Raw genomic sequence first — 22,820 nt, forward strand, 5'->3', positions numbered from 1 at the left:
ACCATTTTTGAGATTTTGATCGTCTGCTCAACATAAATTTTGGGGAATTCATTGTATGTACTACACTACAACAATCATTTGTTTCCTCATCAGTTGCTTAAAAACGCCTCTTCCCCAGGAAGTTGGAATGTATTAAAATCATGATATGTAGGCCTATAGTATCTATGAAGACACTTGGAGATAATTTGACAGTTTCTTGCGGCTTCCTCTATCTACTCGTTACTGCTAGCAGTCTTAAGTCAAAGTTTAACTTCCTAGGGAAATCTTTGGGTAAAGTACATGATTGTTTTGCAATGCTCAGTTACTTACACAACAGTAACTGACTAATTATAGTATACTTTATTCAAGCGACTATCGATATAAAATAACTTGATGATTGTAGAATCTTAGAGAAAAAATCGATTGTCGTGTCCATAAGATTGCAGATTGTTAAAAGTTAAGATTTTGAGGATAACGATAACTGTCCAAGAGCTGAAGCACTTAGACGAGATGTTCGCGGTTCAATTTCCAAAGACGTGTTATAAAGCTCTTCATCATCCATCAACAATGATGAATCTAAGAGGTAATTAGAAACTTTACGTATCAACTCTATTTTATAAGGGGTTTGCTGAAAGTGACGAATTTCTCGAATTACGTGAGCAATCTGCAAACACATCATTGCATTTCTACTTTTTTAACCACCACTAAACTTACCATTCTCATCTTAGAAAAATTTAAAAGACCATCTTGAGTAAAATTTGGTGTTCCTTCTTCGATAAAAGACAAATCGGTGAGATAAAGCCCTAGATATGGTATACAGGGCGGATCGCACCTATGAAGGGCATCACGTAGCGACCGAAAGCGGCCATCAGAAGACACGATGTTTTGCAACTTTTCAATCGTCTGGCGAGTCTGTAATTATATGTTAGATAAGTCAACACCCTGTAAAAACTCACTGTTTTGGACACTTTATCCCAAGTTTTTTTCAACCGAAAAACCGAGCTATTAGTGAACGCAGAACAGATTTGGAGGACACCGTTGAAGTTGTGAAGACACCTAGAAATGTCAGCTACCGCTGCCCACTTTTCTATAGCCGCTACTCTGGCTGTTAGCGATGGTCGGCGAAGAATTTCAGAAGCTACCAAGCATGAGACGTCGTTGAAACGTTTCGTCATAAGGAGAATATGAGGGGCTCTACTGTTTTTGTCGTTTTTCATCCACGCTTGACCTAGGAATTCCCTACGACATTTCAAAAATTATTTTATGCTGTATTATTTGTTCTACATACTCGCTGGAGATCGAAATGAAGATTTGGTGGTCAATGTACGTCAGTTGCTCTGCTATTTCCAACGCTGACAGAGTTTCGATGCTTTCTTTACTGGGGGTCTAGAAACACGTTTAGTTTTTGAAATGTTTACGATGAGGACTCACCGAGGGTGCCGTGATCAGTTGGAAGATATCAACTTTGGAGCTTTCTGATTCTTCTTTCGTTAACAACCTCAGTAGCTGAGCGGCCGCTTTGTGCTCAGCAGGAAGCAAGTTGGGGCTATAGATAATGTCGTCTAAAAACTCGATTGTCAGGTTTTTTAATCGGAGGTCGCTTTCAAAGTCTTGGGCATGCTTAGAAATCCAATGTCTAGAAAACACCATTTGAACCAACACTATCTAGGTGGTTACTACCTTAAAACGTTGAGCACCCTCATGGTGCAAGCAGTCGAAATGACATTCTCCTTGTATCTGTTCCGTTCCATTGCAAACTCGTCTTGGTCCATCATGCTCCCTCGACCATCACCACCACGAGCACTTGGTGATAGATCTCTAGGATTACTGGAACCAGAAGTTGCAATAGCGAACGCAGCAGCTGCACTAGAGGTGCTACTTCTAAAAAATCTGAAATAGTTTTGCAGACGTTGTTACCACCTGTTTTACCTCCTCTTTGATTGTCGAAATGACGTAATAACAACCCCCGCTTTGCTTGGCTTCTGGGGCGAGTCGTGTTGAAAACTAGACCGAGCAGTGGACGTTACTTCACCTTCTTGCATCGACCGTCTCGACCCGTAGTAGCTCTATGAGTTACTGTTTAGTTAGTTCACAGAAACTCTTTGTTTTACCTGCAAAACAGCACTCGTTGTGGAAGTTGAGATGCTGGCAGACCGTGAAGAACTACACGACGCGCGATGCATCGTGTTGAAGAAAAGTGTCATATCTTCTATTTGACAAGAGTTAGAGTTATTGGGGGAGCATGGAAACTCACCTTCAGCATCTTCAGATACTCCTCGTTCAACTTTCTTTTCTACTGGTTCGTGTTTGATGGAGGGCCTGTGATGCGTTGTTAGAGACGGTTCTTTGGTGGTTTCTTTTTTTGGGGATGGTGGCTTTTTCGGAGAGTGAGGTGAAGTGGTAGCTTCGCCTTCGTTGGTGTCCGATGGCGAAGACCCCACAAGAGTTACCGAGCTGAGGTTGCTTGGAGAACAAGGCGCGCTCAACACTGTTACGTCTAAAATACCATGAATTTATTAATTATTATAAGTGGGAAAGTTACCTGTGAGGGTTTCGCTACTGCTGGAGGCAGCCACTTTGGGTATCGCCAGGTGACAAGTGTCTTCTTGCGGAGTTTCGCTTTGTTCGACTCTGATGGAGATAGATTTCTGGATAGGAGGTGAAACCGAGTCCTTTTGTATCGTTGGACTTTGTTTAATTATCTTTGGATGAGTTTGTTCTTGACTTTCTTCTTCGTCTGAAAGTGGCTATGATATTAAATTGAGGGTGTCTGGAAAATCTTACATTTCTGAAGAGTTGCTTTCCAGTGTCTATGCCCTTGGGAGTCGTAGCTGTGCGATCTGTCTCGTTCGCTCATTTCAGAGCCATAGCCCGAAACAGAACTAGCACCACTGGTTCTACGTGGAGAAAAACTACTACGTCTGCGATCGTCGAATAATTGCAAAGTATTTTCGTCTTTGTTCGAGAAGACTTCAAGAGAAATAACAGAGCCTTGCGGTTCAGGATCACTGCTATAGAACACTTTCTTTAAAGCTTCCAGGACAGTTACGCCGTCGGTAAAAACGCGATATGTAAGGAGGAATGTATTTAAGAAGTCTATGGAGAGGAACCTTAAATCTGAAAAGAACTCTTGTTTTTATCCATCACTTGTCGTGATGAATTGTAATGTACCTTCAATGATTGTGCAGAAAGTTGATCAGGGAATGGGTAATCATGCATTACAAGATAGGAACAAATGATAAAAAAATTCCCAGATTATATGGATTTTATAGTAGTCATTGAACGAATTAAGAACACAAGAAATTTTCCTTTTTCATTTACCAGTTAATCTTTGAAGAAGGCGTTCTGGTGTTGCATATCTTATTTGAGGAACTTTACATGAATTCATCGTTCTACTGAACCGGATATCTGCCTCATCTTTAAATAGTTTTGGATCATTCTTCAACGATTGAGGAAGAGTAATGGAACAGTTATCTGACATCGTCGGTCGTATCATATCGTTAAATTGAACATTATCCAAACATTGGCTGATATCCGAAATCCATGCAGCTTTTTCCTGCATCGTCGAAGCGAGCAGATGCACAGTCACCTAAGAAGTATCATAAAAATAAAAAGTTACAAAAACCATCAAATTCCAAGTTTCTCTATTTATTACAAACCTGTCCTGGTTGTGAACCGCTCTTTAAATCCACGATAATTTTAAAATCTCTATTATGCAAACCGCAACTAGCCGCTGAAGTTTCCGAGATTCCGGAGGATTGACTAGAAACCGAGCAAACTGAGGATTCTGCAACTTAAGAATAATTTTTTTGACATCTGAAGGTTTCGTTCTACCATCATCTTCCGGATTGTCGCTTGGATCTTCGATCAAGAGAGCGTCCGCGAGGGGGATTTTTCCGATGTCTGGAACTAAGTGGAGTTTTCCGCTTGAAGTTCTAAAATTTTGTTAGTATTAACGGAAAAGACACTCAAACGTGTTAACCTTGTGGCAATGATGAGATGATTGGAAAACAAGAAACACTGTCGAAGGCATTCTTTTTCACTTTTGAAGTTCAGTTTACTTCTCGAACTTCTGTGTTTTTCAGTTGGTAGCTGGATTAAGCTTCCCTGTCTCACGAAAACTTGGTTGACGTCAAGGAGGATATCGCAGCCCTCGACAACCATGCGTTCCACGGCTAGGTTTTTTCGTAGGTTTTCCGTCTCCGAAACCTAAAATTGGGTGTTACTGTTGGAAAACTCCAGAAAACTCTGACTGTAGTAAATTACTTCGTCGTGCATTTGTCGTGATAGGTCCTCGAGTTGTTGTCTGGCATTCTGTAGGCTTTTCCTTTCAACGTGGTCATGTGGAGTATGAGCCAACAATTCGTGGAGGGTGATAATGTACCTCGGCACCTAAAATATGAATGCCACGATTGTGTAAAGCTATCCTAATTCCTTAATTAAGTTACCTGATGCATAGGATATGTAAGGAAGGTCTCTAAGGATCTTCCGTGGCACGCAGGTTTACTCTCGAGGCGTTTAAGCAAAGCCGAGAATTGCGGGGACTGTTTACATTCAGTGAGCACTTGAAGAGAGTAATGGTGGTTTCTTACATACTCTTGATAGATACTCAACATCGGAAGCAACATGGAAAAGAGATCTCCTAAAACTAAGGTAGGCCAGCTTTCGAGTCTTGATGTTAACCCTTTGAGAAAAATTTGGTGTAAAAACAGCACCGTTTCGCTGTTCAAAAAGATTGAATTTACATCTTCGTGAGAACACGGTGGTTTCTTCGACGACGCGGCCATCTTAAAAGGTCTCAAAAAACAAGACACCAGAACTTCCATCTGTTCCATGTATTCCTCTTCAGCTTCGACCATCCGAAAGACCAAGCTATTCCTCTTCCTCATACTTTCAGCATGCGGCGATTTTATATACTGTTCCACGATTTGTTTCCACCTTCTGCGACAGAGCCATCCGCGGAAAAAACTTTGAACTTTCTTGATTTTTCGCAACTCTATGGAATCTTGTTCGACGTGAGCAAACGGACCAGAAACAGTCGATGTGGATGTTCCCTGATTCGACGTTAAACTACTTGTCGATTGGTGAGCTGGGACCGGTTTCCATTCTTTTTTCAAAGCAAACAACTACATGGATAAAATAGGATTTATTCAAATATTGTACTTCTCAAAGTACCAAACTTAACAACCTAATATTCGATGGGAGCGCGCTTTTATTTCCCAAATGACTCACTGTACGAGCTGATGTAACGTACAATTTTCCGGAGAATTTCCACGGGAAAAATGCACACAATCGAGAATTTTGATTAAGTCTAAAGCAGCGACAAAGCTGTAAATCCCTCAAGTAGTTCTGTTCACCGACACGAAAATCGAGCGTTAATTATTAACGACGTTCGATCGACTGGAAGCTCGAATTTCAATCTGAGGTGTCTATTCTAGTTTGTTATGCTTCTATTTCAAAATGAAGATTTGCCGCTTGGAGGCACTTTTGCCTAGTCTGACGAGTTGTGCAAACTAGCTAGAATATAATTAAAATTTTCATTTTCTTTGACTTTACTATTAACTTAGCAATATAAGTTGTAGCTTCGTAAATATCACCAACACCAACAAGTCGTGAAGTTATTATTTGTGTTTAGAACAAACCGAACATAAAGTTACAGAGTGATGCTTAAAACTAACGAAGTAAAAAACACCCTGTATTTATGGTTTTACGGCGCTCGTACATTATTTAGCTGTAACTATTTTAAAAGTAATGCCGTCATTTTAAATTTTGTGCAGATATAGCAATATATTACCTCGGCACGGAGCTTTTTTATTTCCGACGCAAGCTCCTCGCACTGCTGTGTATATTGCCATTTCGCTGTCTTTTCAGATTCGACGATTTGCAGTAAGTGAAGATGTTTCTGTTCGAGCTCTTCTTTTTGTAACAACAACTTATTGAAGCTGCAAAAAGAAATTTTGTTGAGACATAGAGTGGTAAGCGTGTCAGGAAATTGTTTTTAAAAAATTTCCACCAAAAGAAAATCCCACTTTAAATTTGTTTAATGTCGTTACCATCAGCGACGCTTGTGGTGAACTTAATTTACCAACTTGGCAAAATGATGAAACAAGGCATAAGATTAGCTCTCGGTTCTTATCGAATCCCGGATATTGTGACCCGGAACGAAATAAAAGAAGTCGGTGATGCATCGCTAAAGTTAAATTTAGTGCAGTCTCAAAGAACAAATCACGTCAATGCGAATGTTATTTGTCGGAAAGTGAACTTATTTCACGTGGTAAAAACAGTCCCCTAATTTTACCAGGATAAAATTTTATTACCCCGGGGAAATGAATGGAAAGCTCAATAAAATGCAAAATGATGCCAATTAATAATCGTTTTGAATTTCAGTCTCAGTTTGGAAATGAAAGGTCATTTCGCCCTGAGTTACTTCCTGCCTTGCGAAATGCACAACAAATAAATTTACAATAAAAATTAAATCCGATTTGGGTCAAGTAGTCCTCCAACCAAAATAAATTTGTTTTATAAATCTCGAGACGTCAGAAACAGGTATCAAAGAATCGGCTTTATCCTGACTCCTTTGAAGATCCACAGCCTAAAATACCCGGAAAACTCAGCACATGCAGGTGATCTTTAAATACCTGTCAGGAACCCAATAAAACTGGTGGAAACTTTAATTCCAGTATCGATCACAAAAACAAATTTATTGAAAACGGCACTTTACAAGTTTTCAACACAGCGTGTTCAACCATTGTACAAAAATCAAATATGTTTGAAACTTTCAGCTGCTCGCAGTTCTGTGAACAGAGCTCATTCAATAATTACAGCAGTGAATGCCGAAAGATACAATACTGGCAAACCATAACAAATGTTTTTCATGAATTGTGACAAAGTTTGGTGAAAAATAAATAACTCTCGATCATACTTGAATCTGAACGGTATTTTGCGACAAGTCTGACTCTGAATTTCCCGCTGCGAAACAATTCTTTTATCACCCTTGTTTCACATGGGATCTAATAAAAGTTGAATGCAAGCAGATCGGTAATAAATTATGAGCTTAGTTAGATTTTACTTTTTAAACACGGTGAAACTACATGTTTTGTAGAGCTTTCTAATTTGAACATGAAGCTTTTTATAATAATTGTATAAAGCTAAAATGAGTTTTATTTATGAGCAAAACTTACCTTGCGTCTCGAATGGCTTCGATCCAGTTTTTACAGTCCATTTCGTTCAAAGCTCTGAGTTCATATTGACGAATATTCTCTCGTCTGTACGATATAGCAAAGCAGTACTGAAACAATTTCAAATTATGACTGTGATTGTCCAAAATTGGTCAAAAGTGACGGCAGGTGATATCGTTGTGAGCGTCCGGTTTCCGGTTGTCTTTCTCAAGTGATTATAGAAGCTTTAGTCTTTTAAGCGTTAGTTGTTGACATGAGTTTTAGTACGTAATTTAATACTTTACATCACCGCGTAAACACTCAGGTTCTCAAGATTTATTTTTAGTGATAATTTAACATCGCCATTTAATACTTCTCGGATTACGTTGATAGTTGATGCATACTTTAATGCGAATCGATAAATATTGATATTAATATCGGGCAGAGTCCGATGAATTCATTTCACGTATTATAATATTTCCCTTCATCAGACTCAATTTTGAATTTTCCGACGCTAATATTTAAATTTCGTCAAACTGAAAAACATGAAATTAACACAAAATACCTTTCTATGTTCGGAAATTTCCCGTAATGTAATTTTTTAAAACCCTTTTAAAATAAACCCTTTTGGGTCCTTTCTTGGGCGGCTGCATTGTGCATGGTAGAGAAAAAGAAAAAGCGAAGGGATAAGAAGAGTAGAATACCAGTACCAGGTTATATTATTTTTAGCTCAGTATCGATCCCACTCAGCATCCGCATCACGGCCATGTAAGCTAAGCTAGGCCGCTGATTACTATTTAATTATGCATGCTATAATAGTTTACTATCAAATAATCAATCGGTAATTACCCATAATTATCGATCGGTGAAAGGTAATAGTTCAAAGTTTTCCTCCAGCGAACACGGTTTATTTGAAAAAAATCTCCAATATTTTCAAGTTTTAGCATCAAAAGCTTGATGTTCAACTCAACACTATTTTTTGTTCGTTTTTAAGCTTTTTACGCGTCGGAGCACAAAATAGTTTTTACAGAGTGAGCTTTTATCATCTGCGGTATTACATGCAAATAATATTCCTCCGCTTATATAACGTTAATAAGCTTTGATCGGAGTTTCCGATCTTTGATCTTCAGTTGCATGAGGAATCAAATGTCATTTCCAAATTGTTGTTTTGCAATTTATTTGACGTTAATTCGCGTTAATTTAACGAAAATGTGTGAGAGCTTTACACTCCACCACAACTGCGGTTTCAAAATTCAACTAATTTGGCAAATTTCAATTAAAATAAGTGTTCAACAATAATTAATTGTTAAACACTTTCTCTTCCGAGCTGCGATTGACACTTCAACACGAAATGTGGCGTTATAGTGGAAAAAGCAAAGAGATTTTCCAATCAGTAGTCCGGAATAATTCGAGTTAAACTACGTAATTTTAGTATAGACATCCACGAATTGGATTTTGGTTGGCGCAACGTGTCATAACCCAGTGACTCGTTAAATAACAATACAGGGTGATTAAAAAACGTATTAAAATTTCAAGGTTTTATTTTATTGCGACTCGGAAACAATTGGGGATATTCTGGACCAAATTAATAGATTAGATTCGTTCCGAATAACACAGCAATTAAATCGATTCAACCTCCCACATACTCCACAATTTGCTAATTATTTTGACAAAACAAGTGATATTGAGACAATAGAATCGTATTTGTATTGTGCACCTTCAGCGATCAGAACTTGTAAATACAGAAAAGCAACGAGCTCTCGCTAATTAGTAGAATAAAATGTTATTTTAAGACAGTTTTAACAACAACAAATTATACATTTAAATTTAAGTGTCCTCTAATACGATCTCTGGTTTATTTATTTATCGACTTCGATATTCAGGATAAGGAGGAAATTCATCAGAGGCTACGATTTCTGCTTTCGGAAACTACTTTAAAGCTCGATATTTTTAAAACGACGTGTTAAACGTCCATGAATCTTTCAGCAGGAATTTCGAAGCGAATTAGGAATTTTTACCAATTTATATTGCAGTAAAAATGTTGCGGCTCAAGACCTAAAAATATAGCTGAAAGTGTTTGTTAGTCTCATTTTTTGTCAGACGTGAAAAGAAATTGATATTTGGAATTTTAATTTCAGTGATTTTATCTTGGAAGATACGCAACGTATCTTTTCCAGGCTCAGACTGAAATAAGCTTTTAATGGCCCGGAAAAAAATATTTCTCGCGGAATATTCTCGACACTGCAATTGAGATGGAATTTATAAAAAATTGAGTTTTGTATTTAATGTAGGTTTTATCGTTTTCAAATTGGAAAACAGACCATTCAAATTGCAGCAGGATAAATTAATTAATAATATTTAATAAACTCACAAAAGCTGCATGTACATAATATTAAATTTAATGAAATTTGCATTCAAAATCTCAACATGGAATGCGTAACATTTGATAAAATTATTCCAGAACACATTTGTGCGTTAGTCATTATTTCATGGCATTTCATGGGCATGATAAAGCACTGTCATTCCTTACTGATGATTTATTTCCGACGAAAAATGGTTGGCGCAGTTTTAATTTCGCTTGAGAAAGTCCAATATCTTAAGTAAAGTAAATCAGCCTGTCAGTATCTGTCAGTTGTTTACCAAACGAAGAATAAAAGAAACCGAAGTCAATTAACACAAGCTTAGTTCTGAAATGTAGCATTTCATTAAACATGCCAGAAAAAATCAATTGTACACAGCTCAACAAAATGTTTTAATAACGTTGAAACGTTTTATTTATTAAAATAAATTTTGGAGTTTTAATTTGATGCGAAGAAGCTGAAAGTGTGCTAAACTTTGAAGGACAATAAGAAAATCGCAATTATTTTCGTGTTATCTTTCTTGCGAAGTAATTGTATAACGATATTTCTTCACCGGCAACAATATCAAATGTTTATAAGAAAGAATTCGTTTAATTAACTCGGTGTGGCTTACCGTGGTACAAAATGTATTTCATTGCATGCATTAACATGAAATTACAGCACTCACACTGTTTCCCATATTTTGTATGCACAATAAAAGAGCCAAACGAGAGAACATCATTTTGTTATAGTTGTCTTTTATCGACTTGTAAGCAGCCAAAAAACAAGTCTTAATCTTTACGTTGACAGAAGAAGGATTTGATACAGCAGCGGAAAAACCAACCCATCACTTCAACAGACTTACCCCAAAAACACGGAAAGAGCATATTACATTTACTCTTGAAGACGTGTCAGCACAAAACTGATGAAAATCAACTTCTTGATCATATCTCCAGTGATTTTCAAAGAAAATTCTGAATTTATTTTTGTGGGGCTTTGCATCCATGTAAATGAAATCATAAAGTTGCGTGTCAATAATTTCTAGCATGGTTAATTAGCATACACTGTAAAATACCCCAGCGTAAAAAGTGAGTAACCTTGAAATGACATTTTTGAATTTGAGAAGCCCAACAGACCTGGAAAAATCAAAAATTCCTTGGAAGTTTCAAAGATTAGTTTTCCTATCAGTAATGACGATATTCGCCTGCATTGTTGAAAATATTTAATGTTTTACTAACCGGATATTTCTTATCAACGCTGAATATTTAATCATGAAGGAGGGGCATGTTACACGTTTTTTGTGGACAACAGTAGTAACAAGGTGTGACCAAAGATTTGTTAGAAAGAAGAACAAAAAAATTAAAATGTCTCATCACGCTTGCTGCTCGAATCAAAGAAGAAACGCGAGACGACTTTCGGATTTTTTTCTCGCGACGCATTGCCTTGTATTTGATGGAAAACCCAAAACGCTAAAACTTCGTCAAAAAAATACAATCATCCTTTGATGATAAAACCGGTCTGAAAATATCGAAGATCAATAATATTATTTTAGGCGGGCGCATCCACCATTTTTAGCCACCGAAAAATTTGCAGGCAGGGATTTCCAAACGCGTGACTTTGAAGTTTATTTACAACATGCATAGGGTTACATTAAATAGTAAAACGATCTAAATATCTGTTTGTGGACAAACTGGGAATTTTAACAGATTTCGTTTGTTTTGAAACTAAACTTTTATTTTCGGTTCTATTTATGTCTCAGAAAAGCAGCAAAATATTTGCAGATCGAGTTTAGTCCAACGTGCATATATTTATTTTCCTACTAATTGGTTGCTGCGTCTTTTTGATGATTTGAAATTAGATCACGGATCCGTGGTGATTATTTTTAGATTCGTATCTACGAACTACCGAAAATATGCTGAATATTTAATAAGAATTGATCTATCGTCAAGGTTGCCGACTCGTTGTCAAATTAGTGTCTGTTTCTTTGCAGATCTAACAAAGACCGTGTCTTGGTTTACCGTCTCATAAACGGAATTTTAATTTGAATTTCAATAACACCAACTTTTAATAAAGTTCAATATCTTAAACTTAATGAAAAGTCCTTTAAATTCTCATATTTCCAAATGAATTTTTCGCGTGCTTTTATTGCGCCTCGACATGTCTTGAATCGAGTGTACAGGCGGCAAACCTTTTCTCACTATGATCAACTTGTATCGACGAATAAAAAGGATCTCAAAGCAATCCGATCAAAATGCAAAAGAGTGCTTTCACAGCTGGGAGTGTAATTATATGGAGTTTCTGAAAGTCCCATTGACTTTCACGACGAAAAAAAAGTTTCCGCGTTAATATTTTATTACCGATAAGTATATTGTGTATCAAAGTTTTCTGCAATTCAGCTCAGATACACTCTAACAATAAAAGCTCCCAGAAATTTCAAAGACGCGAACTTTGACGCACGCTCCTGGGAGAATAAAAGAAGACCTAGATCTAATAATCTGTATTTTTTTCCTCTCTACTCGATACGGTGGCAAAGTGAAAAATGGAAATTAATGATTTGTTGCGTGCCCGAAATTAGTGTCAAGAGAACGGCGGTTATTGATAAAATATTAAAATTTTTCGACTGACCTGTTTTTCGGAGCCATCTTTGCTCTTCGATGCGCTTCCAGTCGTGATGAGACGTTCGCAGTAACATCCTTCCAAAAGCAGAACTCCGCTAGGTCGATGACAATTCTCGGAATCGTAGTAAAACAGGAGATTCTTGGAAAAAAACAATCGTACAAATACTATTTTTCTCCACAAATATCCGGCAAATACGCTCAAGGGCTGGGAACTTTGATGCTGAGACGAAATTTGCCACTAATGTATTGTTAATAAAGGTTTATGGGCTGTCAATCAAGCCCTTTGTCCTAATTATTCGCTCGCTAATTGAAAAGTTAGTTAGAGTATTTACTACATGAATGATGCATCATCGATTCCAGATACTGCAGATGTTTAGGTTTCATTTTCGTTTTTCAAAAATAGAGGGATTAAAATGACCGGCGCATCCACCATTTTTGCCGATGGTAAAATTTCGAGTTATAAAAGTGTGTCAAAGTTTATTCTGACCCAGAAATGTGAAATTAGGAGTATTGACGTGTTTTGACCTTCCACAATTTCATCCTTAATACATTATAAATAGTTTAGATCCCCAGGCAAATAAATAAATTCTGAACGTTTTATTTCAGATTTGTAATTGTTTGGTTTGAAAAATTCAACATTAGTTGAGATGAAAATTTGTTTTAAACGTGGGTTTTATCATGCAGAAAGACTCGTCTCGCAATAGAGCTTATTTATACAATCCTACAAAAGTAATTATCTCCAATAATGAGGTTCCAGCAAAGCCGGTATAAATCGCAGTTTCACTACTTAAGCTGGTTAAATTCATTCGTGTGCTCTGGTTTAAATGGACTTTCTATCATTGTTTCCAGATCTGGTAAAATACGTTTCAAGCAACTCATTGGGGATTATTAACGTTTAAAAGTTTCACAATTTGTTGATACTTTTGTTTAGACGACGAGAAATAATCTAAAGCTGCTGAAACGTACATTTAACTTTTAAAGAATAATCCGTTTCTTTCATGACAGATAAATCCACAGACGACATATTTTTGATTACTGTAGTGTGGTTTAACCCAAATTTTAACAGTACGTAATAAATTGAAGTAGTAGCTAAATTTGTATAATCTATCCGTTAATACCGCTTTTCTAGTAATAATCAATCAATAGTTCAAGGACTAATTAGTTTTGTAGAATAACGTTGACGTGGACGTAAGCAAAATTGGTAGATTATTTACGTTAGATTGGTATCGATGGGAATTTTTTTCTAAAAATGCGTAAAAATGGTCGAGACTCCCAATGACAATTTCTTACCTGGTACAGGACGAACCACCGTAGTTGCCATTTACTGCTGTCTGCTGATCTTTTATGTAAATACCCAGCTTGTGAGTGGTCATAGTGAGCTCTTTCTGATAACATTATCAACTGATTTTCATTCACGCGAATGGTTCTTTGCATCTTCGGACTCAACATCTTTTCAAGATTTTGTACTCCTGTAGAAAAAATACATCCCAAGTTACAAAAGCAGAGGCGATAAAGCCACATTCTTTAGCGGAAAATATCAATTTTCCTAATTATGAACTATGAAAGCTGTATTCACTAAATTAATTATGAAGTTCTCCGACTTTCACCCAAAAAGTTTCAACACAATTAAATTATGATGATTAATAATAGAGTTTTCAAGAGCCATAAACACAAGTCCTTCATTTCGCTAATTCTCCGCAACGCCGAATTTGAAATTCGGCAGTAAAACGGCAATTGAACATATATTTCAAATCGATAAATTAAGTGAAATTGCTGGAAAATTGAGTTATTTTTACGCAAAGCTCGATTAAAAATTCAGTTGAATGTGTTCACCGCTGATCTACATTTAATTGAACAAAAACATTTTTAAGCGGCCAAATTTCGGACTAAATCAACAATCCATGAATGAAAACTTCTTCCAAATTCAAAATAAAGTAGAAATTCAGTATTCGTTTGCGTCATGCTTAAATAATTCAATCTTCTTACATGTTTATGTGACGAAAATTTTCTCTCAAAGATGGGTAACATCAACACGCTACACAGACGAGACTGTGGAAAACTGGACAATTTTCAAGATTCAGTTGGGAAAACAACTTCCTCATTGCGCAAGCGTACTTGTTGCACGTACAACTCATGAAAATAAGATCGATATACTGAGGTCCACCTTAAAACATTCCAAATTACAGCAACAAGTAGTGCAACTATATTTTCCAACAAGCTCTTTGTTCCCCTAAAGCTTGATTCAACTCCGAGCTTGTCTTATAATAAATTGATGAGTTTTAATGGTCAGAAGCCAGAGCTTCCACCATAAACTGCAACTTTTCTCGGAAAATAAAGATATATAGACTGCAGTGAAAGCTAGAAGAAAAACTTTCGCAACTAATGCACCGAAATCATATTGTCGCAAAGCTTTTAGTCTTATCTCTCCAGTCTCCAGCAGGCCGGTCTGAAATCATAGACCGCAGCGTCAGTTTCTATAATGTAATTCCGGCGAAATTGTGTCAAATTCGTTTTAGCGCCCACAAAGAATTTCCTCATTTTTAAAAAAATCGATTTTTACATTTTCCGCTCACTTGCTACTGTAATAAATTATTCATATATTGGATGAATGACTTACCTTCATTAATTAAATTACGGTTTTGTTTGCCTGCGAAGCAGTGTTCGTCAATATTTTTGTTGCCTTTTGTTAACTAGCTGTTAATAATGTATTAAGAAATGTTTTTCGTCTTCTACGAAACCTTTACTCGACCTTCTCCGTATTTATCTTTATTTTCTTAGAAGGCTCAATTGTAGAGGAAATTTAATTTGAGAAATGTTTTCAATTTTCCTTATTCGTCGTTTGAATAAAAAGAGCCCAAATACAACCGTATTTTTGTTCTAAACTTAAATTAATTTGATGAAGGAAAGCGATCCACGCGCGAATCGCTAAGAAAGATCTTTTTTTTCGAGTAAAATTTTAGTATGAATTTTTTAACCTCTGCTTTTCATTTCTTTTTTCTGTCGTACGGAAGAGAGAAGAAAAACCAAATTCTGCATATTTGAACAATATATTAATACCCAAAATACATAGAAAATATGTTGACCCTGGTTATATAAAAAATATCATCATGGAATATAAAATATAATCTCTACGGAAAATATTATAAAATATTTCATGGGCTTATCTGTTTTCACTGGTACTTGTGGTGCCCATTTTTGATCGCATCTCCAATACGATCCTGTTTTGGGCACAAAAACCACGGGAAGCACGGGATCAGAGACTTTCTCGTAAACTCCTGCATGTCGTATTCGTCCTGAATCTTCACCAGTTGGTCCAACATTACCATATAATCCGCAGTGCGATTGTGGACCTCTGCGTAAAAGAACTTTTCGGTATGATATTTTCTCACAGCTGCCACAATGCACATTTGCCTCAGATGCGCGTTGGATTTGCAGATATCGTAGACTTCCTTGTCTTCGACGGCGAAGATGAGCAGTTCTTCAGGAGTCAGCTGACTAAATTCAAAAAAATTAGAAAACATTCTTAAAGTTGTTAGAGGAATGCTTACTGGAGTAATTGAGCAAGACATGCTTTGATTTGGTTGAGCTCGGCGTCGAAGGGGGTGTCGAAGAAACTTGAGATTTGAGAGCCCATTTTCGATGTGTTGTTTCAAACTGATGACGACTGATGAAGTGCGACTTGTTATATAGGCCTGCTTGGTGTACGACGATAAAGAGGCGTTGAATAACTGATTCCTTGTAATCAGCAGGTGGCATACCAAGCTAGTGTGGCCATTTTTCTGCGGAAGATTTATCGGAATATGGAAAAAACAGCAAGAAAAATTTGCGTTTCTAAAAACGTTCGGTCTAGTTTGAGCCACACCCAAAGGACGAAAGATCCATTCTCGAAAAACAACAAGACCTGCAAAGATTCGGAGATTTTAATGACAGTGCAAGATTATCTGCTCTTATCGGTGGGCAAAAAAACGGTAGAAAAAAAACGTTTCTAAAAACTTGTAGTGGCTCATCGGCATAAACATATAATTGTAAAAATAAAACAAAACTGTGGAGATCCAAATAAAAATTGTCGTGCGTGAAAAAAATTACGTTCCTGAAAACATTCGGTCTAGTTTGAGCCACACCCAAAGGATAAAAGTACCATTCTTGAATAAACAAAACGCTCAAGACAAGCAACAATTCGGAGATCTTAATGACAATGTAAAATTACCCGTTTTATGAGCATAGGACCAAGGGAAAATATAATAGGAAAAGATAAATAAAAATAGAATAGAACCCAAATGAAAATACTAAATTATCTTGTATAATCGACGTGTGGAAAAAACAGCAGGAAAAAATCACGTTCCTAAAAACATTCAGCTTAGTTTGGGCCACACCCAAAGGACAAAAGTATTGTCCTGAAATAAACAATAAGATGCTCAGGACATGCAGAAATTCGGAGATTTATGAATGACAAATTATCTGCGAAAAAACGGGGAACAAATGGGCTTTTAAAAATTTGTAGTAGTTTGCCAGCAACGGGAAAATATTATCAGAAAAAATTCTCGGCGTGTGGAAAAAACAGCCAAAAAAAATGTATCTTAATAAATAATTAAAATTAATTTTTGCAAGCAGTATTTTTATACTATACAAAAATTTGGAGACGTTATGTAGTCTACTCAAAAAATTAAAAAAAGAACGAATTTCTGCGCCTGTGGAAAAAACAGCCAAAAAGAAAAATGTATTTTAATAAATAATAAAAGTAATTCAAGAAGAATTTTTACGAGCCGTATTTTTAGATACAAAAATTTGGAGACGTTATGTAGTCTGTTGAAAAAATTAAACAAAGAACGAGTTTCACCTAAGACTCATGTTATCGAAATTGCGATATAAAGCATTGTTTTTCAACACGATTGTTGAATGGGCGAATGAGTCAGTGCTCGAGTTACGAATGTTTGCTTTTTTGTGCTTTTTTAAGTATACAAAACAGTGGACTTTTTGAAAAGGCACTTATCAGCTTACAAAACGTGTTGAAACGCGATTTTTGTTTTGATAAGACTAGATCAACGCAACATAAAACGATAAAATGATTAATACATTTAACTCCACTTTTTATTTTGTTTTACTAGGAACTGGATGAAGACAATTCTGCGTTATCAACTTTTTGAATGGATATAAATGCGCCCTCGAGATAAAATTTTTTGCATATAAATCATCGTATCATTCTTGTCATGTACGTCAAACCATGCAGCCAATCAGAATCAGCACAACAGACATCTACCTAACCTCAAAATCCATATCTCATAAAACTTAAAATATAAACAATGCGATGACTGCTGTTATAATCTAGAAATTAGTGTTGTAGAACGATGATTACCCTCTCCCAACGTCTGAAAAAGCAACAAGATGACCGTTCGTCCACCGTTAATAGAATTTCAATCAGGGATAAATTGTTGATAAAAGAGTCCCAAGAAATGGCTCAGCTATTGCCAAGTAATTGCTCAGTATTTTATGAAAATGAGAATGATCTGAGCAAGTTTATATTAACCGTGGAACCAACAGAAGGGTTTTGGGAAGGTGGAACGTTTAGGTTTGCTATAAATGTCACAGAAGAATATAACATGGTTGTATGTATTTTCTCTAAATGTGTTTTGAGGGATTAATTTTGTGGTTTTAGCCTCCTGTTGTAAAATGCCTTACACGCTTGTGGCACCCAAACATCACAGAAGTAGGAGAAGTTTGTTTATCACTACTTAGACAACACAGTATGGATGGACTTGGATGGTCTCCTATAAGAAGATTAAATGATGTTGTGTGGGGTCTCCACGCGTTATTTACGGTGAGATGGTCAGAATTTCACTTTCCAATCTCATTGTTTCTTTTAGGATCTTCTAAATTTTGACGATCCCTTAAATATAGAAGCCTCAGACATGTATAGGAATTCAAAAGAAGAATTTAGAATGAAAGTCAATGAGTATGTTATGCTCTATGCAAAAGATTAAATTAATGTAGAATTCAATTCGTTTCCAAGCTTTTCCAGTGGTCACTTACTCAATTTATAACAAATACTGTGGAGTTCCAACTCCCTGCAATTATATTTATATAATTAAGTGTACACTTTATACCATTAAAATATATTATTTAGATATTTATTTGAAAGGATAAAAAACAGTGGAATTTGACAACGTATTTAAATACCAGTACGCACTATTTAGTGTACATTATGTTCAAAGTATTTCCATTACACATTACATATAACATTACAAACAAGCAGAGATTATGAGTTCAGGTGGTGCAACAGTTCATTGAGCAGAACAGATCCAAAAACCATGTTTTCGCAGTTCACAGAAACCGTTTGCTTGTTGCCACTCACAGTCACCAGAATCATATTTGAAGATTTCAGAGTTTGACCAGCGAATCTACAAAAAAACTTCAGTTGACGATTCCTGTAATACCGACACCATACCTTAAGGAATCTTCAGGAGCTTCACAGATACCGACATTGCTGCATTCAGTAATTTTCTCGCTAATTCTAGACGCTGTTTTAATACTCCCTACATGTTCATTCATCCCACCCAATTTCGACTGCTTTTCCTGGAAGTTCGTCTTGTCCATTTTCAAAGGACGCAGCAACTCGCCGATGGTCGGTTTGATGCTCACGTTGAAATTTCCTAAGGAGCAAACTATTTCGAAATTTGCGGCCTGAATGGTGTCGTTAAAGTCGATTCCTAAAGTGGCTGGGAGACATCCACTTGGAGACAACTTCGCGATGTTCGCAAAATCGTAGATCGCCATGTCAGGTCCTAGATTCTGCAACCGGAAATTAGCTGATGGTTTTTCGGTTTTTGGACGAACCTTTTTTCCGACTCTAATATCCGTAATGTCTTCATTAGTATGATTGGTGAACATGATATTAATGTTGGCCATAGATGGGGAGAGAATATGAGGAGACCTTGTGAATCTATACGTTGCGGATAGTCCTCTTCCATTAATTTTGCTAAGAAATTCTATCGGCTTCGTGTTGGTGAATACCGGTGGTGTAACTTCAATAGTAGGATTGGCTATGGAGGTACTTGGTGTCAAGAAACCACCAAGAGATGGTGTCATTACAGGGTCTGAACTACCAACGTCGGTTAAATCCAATAGAAGATCATAGTTTGATTTTGGGGGCTCTGGTTTTGGTTGTTTCTGAGGCTTCTTCTCTTTAGGTGGCTCGTCATCTTCGCTCTCTTCACTTGATTCTTCACTAGAACTAGAACTACTGTCGGACTTCCTACAATAAAGTTTAAGACCACCAATTATAATGGAAATTACTCGTACTCGTCACTTGAAGACTCCTCTTCGTACTGACTATCGTCACTTTCTTCACTTGTACTACCGGAGCTACTGGACGAGTCGTCGCTACTTGAACTATTATTACTACTACCCGCTCGGGAACTGCCCGATTCCCATAGAAACATGTCTTTTCCTTTCTTTTCCTGAAACTGAAAGTTAGTACGGTGGCTATAATATGTTACCACAGACCAAGTTTTTGTAGAACTTAGACTCTTCAGCTGTTGCGATCGGTTCCACGTTTCTAACATCACCAGGCGGAGGATGTTCTGGGAATGGAGGTAAAGCCTCATATCCTGATGCCCTCTGTTTGATATAATGCGATAAAGAACCCAGTTGGAGATCCTCATGATCTGAAAAACCACTTAAAGAACAGAAGAAACTCGAAAATAACTACCTTTGAATTGAGATTGCAACAGTGGCGCTGGTTTGCTCGCTAGAAATATCCTTGTCGATTGAGAAGTTATCTTCCCTTCTTGTCGCGGAATAAACTGTTTAAGCAGTCTAGTCTTGTCACGAATGTCGTAGTTTTGATCATACCGAGCTAAATTAAAAATGTATTGACATAAAAGAGAAGTTTGCTCAGGATTTGTTATGTATAGCTTCACAGCGAGGTTCATTACTTGTAGTTTTACAATGTCATGCTGAAAAAAATTGTTAATACTAGGAATTTAATAAGGGGAGTTTCTTGTCACCTCGTCGGGGAATGTTTTGGCAAGCTTCCTCAGGATATCCGGCGTGATATGAGGAACTTTCTGCGAATGTTCGCCGAGTAGCCACAGAATGGCAGCTCGCGCCTGTGCTACAGTTATACTATCCAGAAGTCTAGCCATATGCGTGATTATTTCTTTAGGATCTGCGGCTTGGGTTTGAAGAAGTCGTTTAATAACAACCACACTTTCGGCAACCACGGCTTCTACAAATCAAAGATTGTATTAAATAATTAAAATATACGTACTGTAGCCGGCATTATGTCTTAATTGGAATCCTAACTGCCCAAAGGGACGAAACCACCACAATACTTGATTCTTAAATTTTATTATTCATCTTCAACCCACACTCTTCCTTACAACTAAAACCGATCAATTTTACCGATGCCTGTCATAAATTACAAGATTTACTGTAGTGGTTTGTCCCTTTGTGCAGTTAGAACCCCAATAAAGTCGTAAACACGGTATTTACAGTATATAAAACCTTACCATCTCTGTTGGACAACAACGAAACCAACCCATTGAGGCAAGAATCAGTAACTTCGTTAATAGAACAAGCACATCTTCCAATAGCTTGTATAGTAGCCGCAACGAACTTCTTATCGCTATTAGAAATATACGTTTGTAACTCCCTCAAAATAACCGAGACGTTGGAATCAGTGGTGAGGTTCGTTAAAATCTCCAGTTTTAACAACTTGATGTTGGTAGGATCCGACGTGCGCACGAAGAAGCTCTTAAGATAAGCATCAAACATCCCTTTATTCTGTGCGCTGATTGAAGCAATGGCGTTAAGAACAACACTTTGAACTTCCACGTGCGATCTTAGCAACCGCACCATTGCTTTGGCAGCTAATAAGCTTTCGCTTTTTGGGGCTGCATGGTGGTACAATTGCGCTACTGCCATCACAACGGCGGCATTCCGTGATTGTAATAACGGTCGTGTTGATCGTAATAATAAACGATGATCCGGGTCTAACGTCGGCGGTGGTTTTTCTGACGTATCAGAACCAGAATCGTAGAATGGACGGTCGGAGTCTCCTCCATGTTCGTTTAAATTAGGATCAGAGAATTGCATGCGAGCGTAGCGTGTCAACATGTTGACTATTGTCACTTGGCCCCATTCGTCGACGTCGACGAGTAATGCGCAGAGTTTCCGGTAGACTTGGTGGATAAGGTCCACGCGTTCTGGGCACACCTCGGTGAAGGCCATCACGGCCGAGCCGATCACCAGGACTGTCTTGTCGGCGAGAAGCTTCTGGATTATGGTTACCAGTTCGGATTTTAGTTCGTTGTCCAAACTGAATCACAATTAGTAAGATAAAAAAAAAAATTGGTAGTAAAATTTACCCATATAATTTTGGAATTGCATGTGCAGCAGTCTTTCTCACGTAAGGCGACATGTCAGATGACGCATCCCTAATTGCTAACATCACAATTGGTGAAATCATCTTCACTCTTATACTGGACAACACCCTTAAAGCTCCAGCCCTTATCAACTGATTAGGTTCCTAAAATTTAAACTAAGAATGGTCCTAAATTGTCGTGATCCATACTTTTAAAGCCCTTTGAAAGGTAGAAATGGAAAGTAGTGCCAAATCTTGTTGCTCCTCTGCATATCTTTCTAAGTAAACATAAACTAACTTCTTGACTTCTATGTTTTTTGACACCACATTTTTGACTACAGCAGGAAACAGCATAGATGCATCTCGTCCTTTTGCCACCATCTACAAGTCTAAATGAGTATTTCTAAGCAATTTTTGACCTCTCACCCCAATGATGCGTTTCATTGCCTCCAATTTGAGGCTGTCTTTATTTGAATCAAGCATTTCTTTGAGGTCGTCATGCCTACAATTAAATCAGTATAAAGAACTCAGAATTGGGAGTCTTACTTTTTACTATCTGAGTGGAAGAACCCCCCAGAGGCTGGGTCCACAGCATATTCAGTGTCAAAAGTTGGCCCCCTGTCGTTGGAGTAGGAGCCATTGTTGGAAACATGGGCCGAGGTCAACATTTCCGCTTGTTAAATTTTTTTATTTAAAAATTTCATTAATTAGGTATATGCCAAAGAGTTGACACGTTCATCATCACAAATCGGGCAGTTTTTAGGTTAGAGTTATCAGGTGTACCAACTACAACTTTTCCACAACTTGTGTGAATTTAGCTCTGGCGGCACTTAGCACCCTAAATCCCTACCACCAAGTCCGTTGCACACAGCCGAATATAATATTGTAAAACGCTGTATAGCTAATCGCCTCGTTTACAGAATAAGGAATTTATAACGGTGAAGATAAAAAATTATCCTGGCGTAGCCACCATTTCTCAAAAGTTATAAAATTCTTCTCGAACAAGAGTTTGTTTTTAGATATAATGTTTCAATAGTTGTGGACAAGAATGTTTTTTTATTTTGTGATTTAAAATGAGCTTGTTTATTTCCATTAATATTACCTAATTTAGTTGAGAAGTTTTTAATTATTTTTGAGACTTTTGAGTTTTTAGTTAAATCAAGGTTCAATTGTAAAAAATAATTGAAATAAAATGCGTAAATTTTTTTACAAGTTTTTATTAAATCAGGCAAAATACATTAATACTAAATATAACTCAAAAATAACTAAGTTAATTATTATTTATTGCAAATAAAGTCTGAATGAGTGTGCCGAACATATAGTTAATTACATCAATAAATTTTAACAATTTTTAGTTTTAAATGGT

General features: G+C 36.9%; 4 protein-coding genes across 6 annotated transcripts; 1 reads left to right on the forward strand and 3 right to left on the reverse strand.

The window, feature by feature from the left end:
* Window positions 1–436: 436 nt before the first annotated feature.
* On the reverse strand, window positions 437–14,158 carry LOC148167148 (ras-specific guanine nucleotide-releasing factor 1-like). 3 transcript variants are annotated; one of them, XM_088047198.1, is made up of 22 exons: window positions 14,080–14,158; window positions 13,384–13,562; window positions 12,101–12,232; window positions 7,161–7,267; window positions 5,774–5,921; window positions 4,428–5,105; window positions 4,246–4,371; window positions 3,962–4,188; window positions 3,814–3,914; window positions 3,639–3,772; window positions 3,301–3,568; window positions 2,764–3,096; window positions 2,522–2,716; window positions 2,234–2,476; window positions 2,091–2,185; window positions 1,909–2,045; window positions 1,660–1,860; window positions 1,411–1,615; window positions 1,268–1,365; window positions 936–1,218; window positions 694–891; window positions 437–643 (listed from the first exon to the last, which is right to left on the reverse strand). In XM_088047198.1, the coding sequence occupies exons 2-22, from the start codon at window positions 13,540–13,542 to the stop codon at window positions 437–439; spliced, it is 4,275 nt and encodes a 1,424-aa protein (XP_087903324.1). In that variant the 5' UTR covers window positions 13,543–13,562; window positions 14,080–14,158. The 3 variants fall into 3 exon arrangements, with proteins under 3 accessions (XP_087903324.1, XP_087903323.1, XP_087903322.1); XM_088047197.1 differs by having other exon boundaries at window positions 2,091–2,188; XM_088047196.1 differs by having other exon boundaries at window positions 2,091–2,476; window positions 3,639–3,766.
* A 1,040-nt stretch (window positions 14,159–15,198) lies between these two features.
* Window positions 15,199–15,727, reverse strand: LOC148167149 (uncharacterized). The gene is made up of 3 exons (XM_088046889.1): window positions 15,642–15,727; window positions 15,343–15,588; window positions 15,199–15,298 (listed from the first exon to the last, which is right to left on the reverse strand). Exons 1-3 carry the CDS (start codon window positions 15,725–15,727, stop codon window positions 15,199–15,201), a joined length of 432 nt encoding a protein of 143 aa, XP_087903015.1.
* Window positions 15,728–17,280: 1,553 nt separating this feature from the next.
* Window positions 17,281–18,221, forward strand: LOC148167150 (NEDD8-conjugating enzyme UBE2F-like). Its single transcript, XM_088047661.1, has 3 exons — window positions 17,281–17,696; window positions 17,747–17,908; window positions 17,955–18,221. The coding sequence occupies exons 1-3, from the start codon at window positions 17,439–17,441 to the stop codon at window positions 18,069–18,071; spliced, it is 537 nt and encodes a 178-aa protein (XP_087903787.1). The 5' UTR covers window positions 17,281–17,438; the 3' UTR covers window positions 18,072–18,221.
* Window positions 18,222–18,244: 23 nt separating this feature from the next.
* rb (adaptor related protein complex 3 subunit ruby) lies at window positions 18,245–22,258 on the reverse strand. Its single transcript, XM_088047660.1, has 12 exons — window positions 22,001–22,258; window positions 21,881–21,956; window positions 21,665–21,835; window positions 21,459–21,619; window positions 20,601–21,409; window positions 20,097–20,317; window positions 19,799–20,045; window positions 19,594–19,754; window positions 19,390–19,547; window positions 18,925–19,342; window positions 18,536–18,879; window positions 18,245–18,488 (listed from the first exon to the last, which is right to left on the reverse strand). Exons 1-12 carry the CDS (start codon window positions 22,120–22,122, stop codon window positions 18,347–18,349), a joined length of 3,030 nt encoding a protein of 1,009 aa, XP_087903786.1. The 5' UTR covers window positions 22,123–22,258; the 3' UTR covers window positions 18,245–18,346.
* Window positions 22,259–22,820: the final 562 nt, after the last annotated feature.

The sequence above is a fragment of the Gnatocerus cornutus genome, chromosome 10 (assembly GCF_029298725.1).
Source record: "Gnatocerus cornutus isolate USDA-ARS CGAHR chromosome 10, icGnaCorn1.1, whole genome shotgun sequence".
Lineage (NCBI taxonomy): Eukaryota > Metazoa > Arthropoda > Insecta > Coleoptera > Tenebrionidae > Gnatocerus > Gnatocerus cornutus.

Excerpts from the sequence above, each read along its gene's own strand:
- LOC148167148 (XM_088047196.1), bottom strand. The coding sequence starts at position 13,542 with ATGTTGAGTCCGAAGATGCAAAGAACCATTCGCGTGAATGAAAATCAG. Across the intron at positions 3,569-3,638 it reads GCGGTTCACAACCAGGACAG|GTGACTGTGCATCTGCTCGC; the intron begins GTTTGTAATAAA and ends GATACTTCTTAG. Across the intron at positions 644-693 it reads ATTTTTCTAAGATGAGAATG|ATTGCTCACGTAATTCGAGA; the intron begins GTAAGTTTAGTG and ends ATGTGTTTGCAG.
- LOC148167149 (XM_088046889.1), bottom strand. The coding sequence starts at position 15,727 with ATGGGCTCTCAAATCTCAAGTTTCTTCGACACCCCCTTCGACGCCGAG. Across the intron at positions 15,589-15,641 it reads TGTCTTGCTCAATTACTCCA|TCAGCTGACTCCTGAAGAAC; the intron begins GTAAGCATTCCT and ends TTTTGAATTTAG. Across the intron at positions 15,299-15,342 it reads ACGAGAAAGTCTCTGATCCC|ATGCGATCAAAAATGGGCAC; the intron begins GTGCTTCCCGTG and ends ATCGTATTGGAG.
- LOC148167150 (XM_088047661.1), top strand. The coding sequence starts at position 17,439 with ATGATTACCCTCTCCCAACGTCTGAAAAAGCAACAAGATGACCGTTCG. Across the intron at positions 17,697-17,746 it reads CAGAAGAATATAACATGGTT|CCTCCTGTTGTAAAATGCCT; the intron begins GTATGTATTTTC and ends TTGTGGTTTTAG. Across the intron at positions 17,909-17,954 it reads GTCTCCACGCGTTATTTACG|GATCTTCTAAATTTTGACGA; the intron begins GTGAGATGGTCA and ends TGTTTCTTTTAG.
- rb (XM_088047660.1), bottom strand. The coding sequence starts at position 22,122 with ATGTTGACCTCGGCCCATGTTTCCAACAATGGCTCCTACTCCAACGAC. Across the intron at positions 19,755-19,798 it reads GTTGCAATCTCAATTCAAAG|ATCATGAGGATCTCCAACTG; the intron begins GTAGTTATTTTC and ends GTGGTTTTTCAG. Across the intron at positions 18,880-18,924 it reads ATATTAGAGTCGGAAAAAAG|AATCTAGGACCTGACATGGC; the intron begins GTTCGTCCAAAA and ends TTCCGGTTGCAG.